Source organism: Pipra filicauda, unplaced genomic scaffold (assembly GCF_003945595.2).
Source record: "Pipra filicauda isolate LSUMZ 115617 unplaced genomic scaffold, ASM394559v2 scaffold239_size1682155_pilon, whole genome shotgun sequence".
NCBI lineage: Eukaryota > Metazoa > Chordata > Aves > Passeriformes > Pipridae > Pipra > Pipra filicauda.
This window is the reverse complement of record NW_024104353.1, coordinates 715,358-729,443: the sequence shown is the minus strand read 5'-3', so window position 1 is coordinate 729,443 and position 14,086 is coordinate 715,358. Positions and strand designations below refer to the sequence as shown.

Below are 14,086 nucleotides of genomic sequence, written 5' to 3'. Positions count from 1 at the left end.
CTAGCTACTGGCAAAAATCTAAATATTTCTTAAAAGCAATTCAAATGTAGGCCAGAAAGATTCTTCCAAAAGCTGGAATGAGTATGTGGGTCATACATGTGAAACCGTAAAGGCAAAAAAAAGTCAACGGCATCAAACAGCACAGAACTCCAACATCTCCCTAACAGGGAGCAGGATTTCGCTCCCCTCCACGCTTCCCCCTTCAAGCCCCCGCTGGGGAGGAGCTGAGTGTGGCTTTACCTCTGGCGTGGCACTGCGCGACTCCTCGTTGCACTCGCTGTCGCTGGAGCTGCTCTCGCTGTCGGAGTCGGACTCGGAGCTGCTCTCGGACTCGCTGGAGCTCCCGGAGCCGCCGCTGGAATGGGCCAAGCCGGTGGTGTGTGCCGCTGGCACTGGCAGGCTGCTGTGGGGAGAAGATCCTCTCTTAATGTGCTCCTGTCTCTTTTAAAGTGTTGCCTGGGGGGAGCCCCCCAGTGAACCCTGGACTGCCCTCAGTGTCACCTCCCTCTCCTGCAGTGCAGACCCAGTGAGAGCTCCAGTGGCTGTGCCACTGCGGAGCCACCAAAGGAGCTGTTTGGGTTTGTGATTCATGGGACACGTGATAATGTTAATAACGTTACCATCACCATCACCCTCAAGTATGAAACACTCCAGTGTCACAAGCCTGGACTTATTAGGCCAATGATTGCAAAAACTAACAATCACACTTAAATAATTCATTAATGGAATCATGGTTTCTTCATTTTTTGCCAGTTCATTTATAATTTATGATCAAAGGAAGGACATCAGGCAACTAATATTGGACAGGGCATTTTAAAAATTAATTTTAATGAATACTTTTACACTGCAGTGTACAAAAACTACATATTTTTGACAAGTCTTCAGGGACTGCCCAAGAATTTTTTATTTATAGCTTTTTTCCTCTCATGTTTATGATAATGCAGTGAGAAAATAGCATTCATGCTGAAAATAAGCCTCTCTGTGAAATCTATTTTTCTATGTGTTCAACTGTCCTCTAAGATGTATTTATTAGCAGTGCACTGGGTGTCATTGTTTTTCCTCAGCATTTATTTCTAATCTGAGAGGTTGGATGACCCCAGATTTTAGCACTACAGAATTCTGCCAGTCTGAGTCTTTATAAACTCATCTTTAATTTCAACTTTTTTGTCAGGGAGATAACCATAAGGTTTTATGTCTCTTCAGCTGATCTATACAGAGGCTTTTTGATGATTGATTTTAAATTTGTGAAGCTGACAAAGCAAAGTGTTTGAAAATTGACACTATTTGCTAGTAGTCCTTTATGGATATTCAATACTTCACCTTAATATATCATATGCTGTGCATGTCCCATATTGAGTGATCCAGAGATGCTTAGAAGTTACAATGCTTTGCCCCTGTTTCTGCTATCTGCTTTTCTACTTTCCTCCAAGAAGGATTCAAGTAAGCCAGGTACATGCTTTCCTTCCCCTTTCAAACCAAGATGCTCTTTGCATCAAGCTGCCCTCTTAAAAAAACACAGCAACCAAGAAACTGGAAGTAGGAAAAGCCATAACAAACTGATGTGTGACCCTGCTCTGCTAGAATCTTTACAAGTATTGCCACTGGCTTCTGTGACAATAATAGATGGCCTTTAATTTTCTTCCTACACTGAGCTACTTTCTCTCTCCCTCCTTGTTGGTAAACCTATTGCTTACACCGCGGTTGGTAACACAACTGTCTCTCTGAGCCTTGCAATGGCCCTGCAGTGCCCATTGACAAAACAGCTTGGTGCTTTAGGGTGCATTAATGAAACAAAATTACTCACTTGGGTAATGCTACAGATCACTAACTTTGTTGCTCATTAAGTCCATATAGTTGTTTTTGTTTCTGTTTTTTTTTTAATTGTTCTAGGGGCTCCTCACTCAACTGACTCAAGTAGAGCTACTTAGAAAATTTCCACTGGAAGTATCAGGTAATTCAAAGAACAGACGATTAAAAAATATGGGCATTTCCAAAAGTATTATGGAAAACTAAACATTGATGAATTACAATGGATCTTAGATTTTGTATTTAAGGCGATTGTTTTTGGAAACCATTTGTGCATTTGTATTTCTTCCTTTATCCCTCCTTTACAGTGAAACTCAAGAAAATGTAGGGAAATACACTTCTCACTTTTTTTTTTTTCCCCAGTAAACAAGGAAACAAGAGTGGAGAAAAAGGGAATGCATTTGTAGGGGAGTTTGCCTTGCAATTCAACATATTGTAATTTTGGTCTTACATTTTCTATAAGTAACAGTAGATGAAAACTGAGCTTTCCTCTTTCATCGCAAATATTTCCAAGAATAATAACAAAAAATTAGAAAACACTCTAAGGATTCCCAAACTCAGGACTCAGACACGGCAACTCCATTCTAACATACCGAAATGAGGCATCAGCCTTGAAAAAAGTATTATTTATGGATTATCAGAAAACTGAAGTTGTAATTTAGACAACTTTTTCCCTAAACCTGAGAGCTTCTCTCTTTCTGTTTTCATCCTAAATGGAGGTGAACATGGCAATATTAATGTTTAATCTGTGCCAAAATCCAGTTCCCACAATCCAAGCAGTGAGAGGGCTGTGAAGGTGAGATGTTCAACCCTCTGCAGCTTACAAAACAACTGGAGTTGTACTGTGGCAGACTGCAGCTGTCTGACAAAGAACTCAAAGGGGAAGAATAAAACTATGGAAATAGATAGCAGCTCCAACCTGGCCTTATTTTCTTTCTTTCTGCACACCAGCCTCAGAAAAAGTTAGCATATGCCAAACATTACTGAATAACACAGCTCAGCAAGCTTGCAGGAACCAGACAGGCTCAAAATAATGTTTTTCATACAAAATACAATGAGGTCATATTTGTCTTTCATCTGAGATAATAAAATTATGCCTTGGCTACACTGGGCAGTTTCATGCTGAAGGCATCACTGCCTGATCCTCATTACTGAAGTAGAAGCATTCATTTTCATCATGTAGTTTGGGTTGAGAGCAACTGTGTATGCTTTGCAAAACAATCAGATAAGACCCAAAATGCCTTTCCTACTATCTCACCATACTAAAGACAGAGAGATCTTGTACATAGCTGCAAGCACAATCAACTTCTTATAATGCTGTTCAGTACAGAAGAAAAAACCACACAGATCTTTCACATACAAGTGCACAAAAAAAAATAAATAAAATCTTTGCTTCCAATAAAATGAGTTAAGTGGAGATTCTGGATTGCCTTCTGTGGTTTTTTTTTCCCTAAATAAAATGCATCTCTTAGTTAAAAAACCAGATTGGTTTGCAGTCTTCCCAAAGACTTCTTCAGCTTCAAAGTTCAATCATGTTTTAAAAGATGTTGGGCTAGATTCTGCAACCATGCATTCAAGCAACTGTTATACAAATAAACTGGGTTTCTTCACATAGGTATCAACTACATGAACTGGGGGTTGGCTCTCAAAGAGACTTTCAAAGCAAGCTTTGTTATGTTGCTAAGATCCAGACAAGGAATGCCAGTCTAGACAAGGTTTAAAATGGATTTAAAGCATTTTATCATCAGACACAAGTCCTCAAAGTGACTAAAGGGGGCAGGAAGCACTGGTATTTGAAACTCTTGAATTTTTATTTCCCAGCAGGAGAGGAGCACTCATATTGTGCCTCAGTGTTTGGGTGGACAATGTTTTTATTTCATGCGACCTGAAAAAAGAATTATTAAAAACAATGCTGTACAATGGAACACAGCATTGTTTGGGTAACTAACACTTAGAAGAAAGCCAGTTCATTATTATCACTTGAGATTGGAGGCCCCTACTGAGACCAGTGACCCGCTGTGCTGGGATCTGTGTAAATACATGATGAGACACAGTCCTTGGGCCAAAGAGCTTGCAATCCAAACACACAAAGCAAACATCAGAGGTATTACACTCATCTCCATACTCAGTGCAGGCCTGTCACATTCTCTAAGTGCAAGGCCTCTCTGCAGTTAATAGAAACATCAGTTTTTCCCCCTTTTAAGTTTGTTTTCCCCGTTTTCCAAGGCCTGTGCCCAGCACTTGGGCTGAATCCTGCAGGGCAGTCAGAGGTGCCCTGCCCTGACCCAGAGCCCTGGCCACGGCTGGGAGGGAAGATGCACACGTGACTGGGCAGCAAGGACCACACTGCTCTGGCCAGATGGATCAGTGGTTGCCTCACCTCTCTCCCAAGGAGCTTCTCCTGTGCCATGGGGAAGAGAGACACTGGAGTGACACCCATACCACAGGTGGGAGGGGAACCAGACCTCCACCTTTTGCAGAGATCATGATGATGTCTCTAGTTGCCTGCACAATGGTAAGCTGGTCTCCTTTCTGCTACCCAGCGTTGAAGCAGACAGAAGAGACCTACCTGCATTATCTGGCAGAAATTTGGAAGGAAGCTGTTCTGCAGCACTTTCCCCCATCTCCCTTTTTCTGCTTTTGCAGCACACAGTGCTTCCCCTGTCCCGTGCTGCCTGGCACATGATTGTGCACAGGGTGGGCATGAAGTATGAGATGAGAAATGCCTTGAAGGAGGGGACAAACACCAGTTCACCAGTGGTTTTCAGCCTTTGTTGAGCTCATACTTAACTACAGAGCAGCTGAGAATTGCAGGTGTGTGGCTGCTGATGGCTCCTGGTGAGGAACTGCATCGAGCTCATCACACACCAACCATCTTTCTTTCACTGCATTTCCCTGGTACGAGTGATCTGCCTAAATTTAAATGTCACCCTGCAGCTTGTCTGTTTTTTAATTCATAGGTTATTTTTCCAAAGCCAATTAAAGCAGACATGGCATTATTATGTGTCTGGATTATTATGCTGTATAGAGAACTAAAGGCTTGATATGTGGCTTAAACTTTTTTTTGTTCTTGTTGTCATCCAGACTATTATATTGTTTTCAACATATCATTTACTCTACTTTTGTAATAAATGATCTTCAAGATTAAACCCGGTAGCTACAACAAAGATAATGTGAAATACTCAAACTCATTAACCTCTAATAAGAAAAATAATAAAATTTTAGCCTTGTAAATACAGATGCAAAAAAAGATCTATAATTCAGACTCCAGCAGTAAAACTCATCAAGGAACAAAAATTCCTAACAAGTCCTTAGCTATATCCCTGAACCTTTTATCAATTAGATGTAGTCATGTTAATTGCTGTGAAGAGAATTTGGCAAATAGATGGTGCCCTCCAACAATAGGTTTATTCATTCCAACCCTTCCTTTTTAGGGTAACGATGAATTGGCCACTTGTTCCACTGCTCTACCCAGAAATCAAAATGTAAACTTAGAGAAAGCAGAGCATTGCTGGGCAGTGGGAAATTATAGATGGGAACTGACCAGTGAGTCAACAGAACATCAATGCTGGCAATGTATTTCCATTAGAAGCAGCACCCTACAAAGGATGCTTTACTGCACAGGCTTATATTTAGGGAAAATTTAACCAATGAAATCTGGAAAGGCCAAGGTCTCTGCTGGAAAAATGACTACAGACTTGACAGAGTGGTTGATCTTCCTGTTGAGGCACTGGATTGAGACTTGGATGAATTTTTGCTTTGTGTTTGAGAAGAAAATACATCTGTGCATCAGTTCCTGCTGAGTAAAAGAGAGACTATGCGGCCTATCCTTAATCTTGCTTGTCTATTTAAAATGCAAATTCCTGAGAACAAAGAGTCTGATTGCACAGGGCAATCTGAAAATTGGGCACCCAGCTCTGAGTAAGACTTTTGTGCACTCAATCACATCTACCAGCAACACTCACTCTTGTAGGGATACTGTTGTTCTCCCCCTCACTACACTTTATTTGAAGAGACAGAGGAACAAACCCTCTCCAGCTGTTCAGAAGCTATCCCAAGCTCTCCTTCAGAGTCTATTTCTACAGAAAAACTGTGATGGGCTTTACTAGGAGTTACTGGACTCACTGAATTCTGCATAAAAAAGGGCTGCTTCATTATTCTAGCAGATAATAACAGAGCAGCACCTAGCAGATTAATATTTAGTGTCAGAATTTAATATCATAACTGTTCAATAATGAAGTTTTATTTCTCTTCTATTCTCACACCATTATCAGGAAGTAATATTCTCTTCTAATTTGAAAGAGAACTGCCCTTTTTTTTTATAATGAATTGTTCATATCTTTATCTTCAAACCTATATATGACTACCATTAGACTGCTTTTCAAAGAAAAGGATCACTCTGAATGATTTGTTCACTCCCTTTCCATTGGTTAGTATTAAATTATTTATCATCAGGTTGGTAGGATTCAAATCTAAACTTTCAAAGATTGGGTTGACACAGGAGCTGAAAACCTGTATCAAGCCTTTTAAAATATTAATCAGCACCCAGGTCAATGAAATGAAATAAGGTGTGGAAATTGTTACCTCAGCTAACATTAGCACGTGTAGTTAAGACATCACTTATGATGGCTCTCTCATGTCAAAACATATGGAAAGGGAAAACCTCTCTAATATGTTATTCAGGATGTGGCAGCTGATCTGCCTGTATCAATCCTGAACACTGTAATGCAAATAGAAGTACTGATTTATTTTAAGGGGGAGGGTAATTTACAAGATGTTGTATGTAAAAAGCCACAGTCTCATTTTACTGTGTTCAAAAGTAAATATTTTAATCAAAGACTGTTTATAACAAGGTTGATAGAGTTACTGAAACAGATTTTTTTCATATACATATAACCCTTTTATACTTTCAGCTTTAAAGACCATAAAAAAGGATAGGAAAGATGAAAGAAATAAAAAGAATGACAGAACTAACTCCTATGAGCCACAATCTATGTCAAAGCAGAACTAAAGTGATTGACAGCTTGCATTAGTAATGAATAGAGTGGGGAAAAGCTGCCAGGAATCCGTAACAAGGTCAAAGCCTTCCAATAAAGAATTACATTAGCCACAAATCCTAGGTGGAACTGTGTATATACATCTGCAATGTGACTTTAACCATGCTACTGGTTCTGCTGTCCTGTTCTGACTCTTTTCCAGGTTTTATTCCTGGGTCTCAGTAAGATCTGACTCTTTCTGACACCTGCAACAAAGAACAGGTATAACATATCAAACTGCCTGTGACATTCTAAAAAACAAACAGAAGAGGAGGAATTTTAATGGCACATCCCTAACGGTGCACATAAAAAACTTCTTGAACTATTGGTATGGAAATGGTTCTCCTTCCAATATCACAGCACTGTTATACACACTTGACATGGAAGAGAAGGGGATTTTGCATATTAAAAGCAATATTGTATCCATGATTTGTGCATGAATCACGCTGCTCACCTCAGAGTTTAGAAACAATCTTGTGAGCACGATATTATTCAGGGGATACAATGTATGCAGGCTTTTTGATGTACAATATTTTAGTGAATGGATTCAAGTGTCAGAGAGCATTATTTGTACTGTGGCCTGATGTGCTACTGTTTGCCTGGCCTCTGGAAGAACAAGAATACTCTCTCTTACTGTGAGACTCCAAAGGGCCTCATTTGATGTAAATGGAACCATTTTATTATATCCATATTGCCCCACTAAATCAAGCTACATATGAGGATTGATACATAGAAACGTCTTTATTTTCCACAAAGGAAATGTTGGACTACTGCATCTTTTAGTACACTTTGTGAATCTTCTGTGGAAGTGTAGAAGTACATATTCACCACTCCGCTGCTCATAATTTCAAGTTAACATAAAATGGTTTTTAATGAGTCAGTTATTTACACTTTCATTTTATTTACTGCAGCAGAAAGTCCAAGTGTGGTCATGAAAAAAAAAATCCAAAGTGAACCTCTAAGAGCAAAGTGTTGTCTTTTTCCCATTCATATACATCAGAAACTTGGGTTCGTAACACTGTAAATGAACTACCCCTACCCTGCTTGTTCTAAGTCAGTTCTGCTTCAGTTGGAACTGCAAACAAAATCCAGCTTACAGAACCCTGTGGGAAGAGAACTGGGAGCAATGGACCAAATAACACTGGTGCAGATGGATCTACATGACACCTCCAACTCTTCAACATTTCCAGTCTCATCTGTTATCTGAGGAAAGCTAATTTTACTATCCTGATCAACCAAGCAGTGAGAAAACATTAGAAAGTAGGAATTTTTTTTCTTTCCCCATGCAAAACAACACCTCTGAGTTTGAAAAGGTGCCAAAAGGCATATCCTGATTTTCCAGAGCTTTACAGCACACACACAGTCATTTACACCTGTGCACAGTACAAGTATCCCAACACAAGCTCAGGAAACTGTTGGAGGATTTCCTTTCCAGGGGAATGCCTCGGGAGCAGATCAGCAGTATAACTAGTTTCAGACCAGAGCAAAGGGGAAGAACTGGGAACATGAGTCTCTGAAAGCTAGAGGAGGGAAAAAAGGCCTGTTGCAGGCTGTTAAAGCCATCCTTATTCAGAAAAGACCCAAGATTGCTCCAACTGTGGCCATTATCAGGAGCACGATGAGTAAAACAAGCAATACAGAAAGGGCAGAGGTAAAAACTGAGTACAATCGGAATAAATTGGGTAATATTCTACTAAATGAGCTTCAGCTGCTCACAGACTGGTAGCAATCTCCATGCATTACCCACTGTACAAAGCATGAAGCAGCAGGATTGGTGCTGGAGGCACGGTGTGGCTCACAGGCATGGACTCAGATGATTAAGGCCCAAATAATTCACCTCTGTGAAGATGACTCCTGCACCTTTGTAAAGAATGACAACCATGTGGTCACAGAACCAGTCTGGTACTTCAGAATATCAGTTCCATTCTTTTTGAGATTCAACTGGCAAAATAACTGAATTCCTGGCACTTCTTCCCTGCTATTAATACATACAGTATGGTGAGACTCCAAGCATATTTATGTTCATCAGATTTAAGTTGTAATAACAGGGGCCACAGAAGTACACAGACACTAATGAAATCCACAAGTAGACACTTTGTTTCACCGTTACTGCCATAATGGTAAAACGGAATCATCATTATTAATAATGGGCAATTACTCTGAAATAGTTTTTAAAGAAGTATTCCTAAAGGCACATGATGAATTTATGGCATGCCACCAGAGTCTTTCATGGATATAAAGATGTACTTCAGCACACATGACTAGTTTTTTGAACAAGGGGAAAGTTGTCTAGTAAAATATTAATAAAACTGAACGCTGACACAAAGGTGTCTTCCTTACAATTTATTTTAAAATGGGGTAAAAAGCTCCAATTAGAGTGAAAATCTAAACCTTCTGTATATTTCTGTCTAGTATGATCCCTTTTTAATGCTGTTGATTTTTGCCAGTTACATAATACATTGCTTTATAGATTTAAAAAAGGCATCAAATCTACTTAGGATTAAATATAATCTTGATGGTTCTTATGTTAAGAACAGAGCTACATCTTTAAGCAGCATCCGCCCCTAATTATGACATACATAGGTATTAAGGAAAAAAAGGTGCTTCTCTGAGTGACAAATGGACCTGAAGATCCTTCAAAACATTCACTATAAATCACAAAAGACCATTAATAAACAGTCAGAAAAAAATGACAGTTGCTACAAGTATATGCTCTCATATTTTGCCTAATACTATCACTGTCATGTTTAAACCTGACATCTTAAATCTTCGACACGAAAACCCCTTAAGTCAAAAGGCTCATCTATTTTAAACAGAATTTCCTATGCTTGTTATTTTGAATGACAGCAAAAGGAAACAGAGAATCTTTAATTCTGTAACCTTACCTGGCTGAAAATCTTTCAGCCTTTTTCATCAACCCCAAAATAAAAGGAAGATCCTATTAGCTTCCGCACCTACTTGCTGGGATCTTGTGGGCAAACAGAGTTCCATGTCTTCTAGAGGGAGCTGGGGGTGCTCAGCACCCCTTGACTGTGGGAGTCAATCAAAACACTGCAAACACAGGGACTGCACTGCCTTGTGTGCAGGCTGAGGACAAGTTTGAGCCAGCTTTCATTTAAACAGAAAAGAGTAACTGGGATTGCCAGAAGTAACACTGGATGCCTTCCTGAACTGTCACACTCCCTGCTTTCTTAACCCAGGCTGAGAGAAACTGGGATGCCTGGCAGAGGCAGTTAACATCTGCAGTGTGCAAACATTGTATTCCCCAACAGAGCCTCAGGAAAAACAGAAGTGGAGTGACCATAAACCTGAGCATAAAGTGGTTTTTGTCAGTGGGGTGCTGAAAAAAGTGACCTTTCAGTCAGTGTGGACAAAATAATTTAGATCTTTAGGATTAGTTAATTAATTTCTTCCTAAAAACCTACCAGCTAAGAAGCTTTCATTACAGACATTTATGTTCCTGAGTGGCCAGAAATGGATTTTTCAACATTACCACCATCCATTTTCCTCAGACCGATGAAGGGTTATTGTATCAGCAATGATTTGTTGAAGGTCTGCCAACAAGCAAAGGTCAGGAAGACCCAAACCACTCATGGATACAGAGGTAAACAGGTAAAATTCGATCTCTCTTGAACTTTTTATTGTTTTCCATTTGATAATCATTCCTTTAGTAAGGTGCAAATGTGTTCTTCACACATCTGCTCAGACAGCCTCAATCTCCTAAGGTTCTAGTGTGGCATGGTGGTTACTGATTACATGAAGCTCTCTTGTTTGTTAAAGACAAAAATCAGTAGCAAGATGTCACTCTACTAGCAGGGAAGTAGAGAAGTAGTAACTTATTTCCTTTATTAGATTTAATAAAACCCCACCCTCTCTAACTTTACCTGCAGTATTTGGGATATCACAGACAATAAAGCAACACTAATGAAGGACAGAGCTCCAAAGCCAGGCCCTACAGTAGATGGTAATACAAACAGTCAAAGAGGTTAAGTAGGACTGACTGCTTTGGCAGCAGGGCCCAAGGTGTACACCACCAGTGCTTGCACCCCTGAAAACAGGCAGGAAGAGACAGAGGCACTCTGCCCCAGACCTAAAAGGCTCACCCTGAATTTCAGACCACTGCTCAGCTGGATCCTGCTCAGTAATAGCGCTGCTTGGCTAATCTCTCTGCTTTTGCAGAGCAAAACCTACAAGGCCAGTCAGTAAATTCAGATGATGCCTTCAAAAGCCTGGAACACTTCAGCATCTATTCAGTGCCTTGTTTCCTCCTTTCCTTTTTTAGGTGAAGCAACATCCCTAAATGTTCTTGTGAGTTGTGCAGAGGCTGCTGAGAGAAAACATAGTGTGGCAGCATGTTCCTCCCACCCCACTCAGTCAGGCTGGATTCCTGCACCAACAAACTGTCAGTGGCAGTTTGACACGGGCACAGTTTTGAAGCTGAAAGCTCTACTTGCTAGTTTTGAAGTGGAGAGGCTGTTATTTTTGAATCTGAATTCATACAACATCACTTATCTTCTAGGTTACAGATGGACTCAGGATCCCACACTTGGCTCCAGAGTATAGATAACTCACACTGCATATCTGGGGTTTGGGTTCAAGCCCATCTTGAATATAAAATTAGAATGAAAGAAATACATGCAAATACCAGGCATATTATAAGACACTGCCAGCTGTTTTCTTCCACTTACAAGACCGTTTCTGAGAAAGCAAAGTGTTTTTTTAAGTATAGGGTGGAATATGGGAGTGATGACAAGCTGTATCCCTGAGTTCAATGTGAACCTGACCTCATTCTCAAGTTTAGGGTGTCTCTTGTTCCTGACACATGCCTTCCTAGGCCTCTGAGGCTACATTCTTTATTAAGTTTGTTGAGAAATGGAACAGTGTGCTCACAGCCTTTTTTTGGATCTCTCCTTGAAAAATATCTGTGTTCTATCTGTGCTTTAATGACAGCCCACTGCTTATTTTCCAAGAAAATCCGTGCCAAAAGTCCGGATAACATTTAACTCACAGGCTGGTATACACAGAGTTGGCCTTGCAGGTCATGTTCCCAACTGAGTAATGGACTCATTATATTATCCCTGGCAAGTCTTGCAGCTTGGAATTTTCAAACAAAAGCAAACAAAATCAACTTTTGTTTTGTGATTTGATTATTTTTTAATGCTACAGCTTATTCATTTTGGTTTATTAATTTGTTGGTCCAATGGTTTTTATGTGCTGCAATTCAGAATAGGTCTCTCTCTAGTATCATGTTTTATATAGATATGGGAAATGAAATGTAAGTCTGATACAATTACGGTTGTATGCCATGCAAGACAATACCGTAAACACGACGACAGCCTGGAAAGCTGCTTAGCAAAATGATCTTAATATACAAGGCAGTGTGAAAATGTAAAAAGAATCTATAATGACAACAAAGATTAGCCATTTGCTCTCTAACCTTATTTACAGAAGCAATCAGAGGTATTCAGGTCGAGTTAATGACCCTGTCTCCAATTAATTCAATTGTCTACAAACAACACTGATGCAGTGGTTGTCTCAGAGTCTGCCACATAGTCTCTGAGGGAATACATAAGACTCCATTAAAAGTGACAATAATAATGCATTTATTACTGAAACACTATTGTATTATAAATAAATTCCTGATGTTAAATTATGCTCCATGCTTTAACAGAAATTCAATTACTGAAATAATAAAAAAGATGGTGTATTTGCCAAGTGCTTGGACTATAATTTGGCTGCTTAGTTACCAGCAGTTGGCTGTTTTGCAATTTCTTGTTCATACAGTATTTCTTTTGAATAAATGCCAGACTTTTTCATACAAATTTCATGAACAAGTTGCAAAATGAAATTTTGAGCTTTTGAATCCAATTACGAAAGACATAACTAAATCTATTATTGAAAAAATATTCTTGAAAGCCCTTCTTGCCGTTGTTCAGCCCTGTGTAGTAATTGAGGTAAGCACAGGTGCTGTTCATTATGGGCCATTGTGCACCATCTGAATTCTGGGAACTGAGGAATTCAGGCGGTTTCAACTCTGTTTGTGTGAATAACAAACAGGCGTGATTCGGAGGTTGTTTGTACAAGCTTGCACATCGCTCTTCTGGGACTCCTAAGACACCTGCTTACCCTTTTGAAGCCAAAACAGTATCATTTATGTTCTGGCTATTCTTCCTACAATGATTTTTGCAGAAGCAACATATTTCCCCACCCCTCTTCCCTCAGGCTGCTATCAGTGGCGGAAGTAGGAACAAAAGAAAACAAAGGATAAAACGATTATCTAGTGGGGACAAGAAGCCTTAGAGAAGCTTTTTTTAGGTTGATGAGATCCAGGCAAGGAAAACCTTGTGAGAAAACAAGAACTGCTTCTCATATTTAGCATCATCCCCCCTCTCAACCAGCTTCCTGTGGTAGGCTGTTAAGCATAAAATATAATTAATTTTTTTCTCCTAACACCAATCTGTAATCTCTCTTTGGGGTTTGGTCATGTATTTGTCTTGCTAATGCCTCTCCCATTGTCTTCAGATGTTTTACAGGGAATACATGAAGAGATGCGTGCACCTTGCATCCTGCTATGTGAGTGCAAATGAAAAACTGCTGACAGTCTTCTTACTGGCTCCCATAGGTGCCTGCAGCCATATGGCAGTGTGTACGTGGGTCCTGGCTCTTCAAGGGATGGCAGACTCTCACCTCTGCGTATTTCAAAACGTGCTGTCTCGACTATATATTTCTGCTGACAGTGATTATTTACTTTGCACTTCTATTTGATGATATATTGCTAATACTTATCAGCTGAGATGTTATCAAAACATCTGGGATTGAAGTGTGTATATGGGGAGGAGCAGAGAGGCAGCCCAAGGGAAGGAAACACGGAGGGGAAGTTCCTGCAGCCTCAGTGTTAAACTGAAAGGTACTTTCTTTTTTTCCCCTCCTTACACTGATTGCAGTGCAACTAAAACTGCCACAGTTCAAGTACTTCTGGGAATATATCGAGCTGTTGGGAGATGCTATCAGCCTACACTTTGCAGAAGTCAGCAGGCACAAGAATTCCTTGAGCATGTCAAAGATTCAGCTATAATTCAACATCTGCAATAAGATTTTCAAAACTTGCAGCAACCAAAGTTAGATGACCTATTCTTTGAATTAACTTCTGTCAAAAGCCATGTGCAATTACAATAACTGATCTTAGTGCCACCTGAAAGTCAAGTTAAGACCTGGAAAGAGGAAATAATCCCATAAAACAAATA

At 39.9% G+C, this 14,086-nt stretch overlaps 1 protein-coding gene across 4 annotated transcripts in view; it reads right to left on the bottom strand.

Annotated features, from left to right (window-relative positions):
* Nucleotides 1-14,086, bottom strand: part of AFF2 (AF4/FMR2 family member 2) — a 336,299-nt gene that overhangs the window by 41,201 nt on the left and 281,012 nt on the right. For 3 of the 4 annotated variants that reach the window (XM_027716444.2, XM_027716448.2, XM_027716447.2), the window contains exon 10: nucleotides 241-403. In XM_027716444.2, the coding sequence (XP_027572245.1) occupies nucleotides 241-403 (163 nt within the window). The remainder of the gene's footprint in view (nucleotides 1-240; nucleotides 404-14,086) is intronic. The other variant, XM_027716445.2, reaches the window with a different exon arrangement.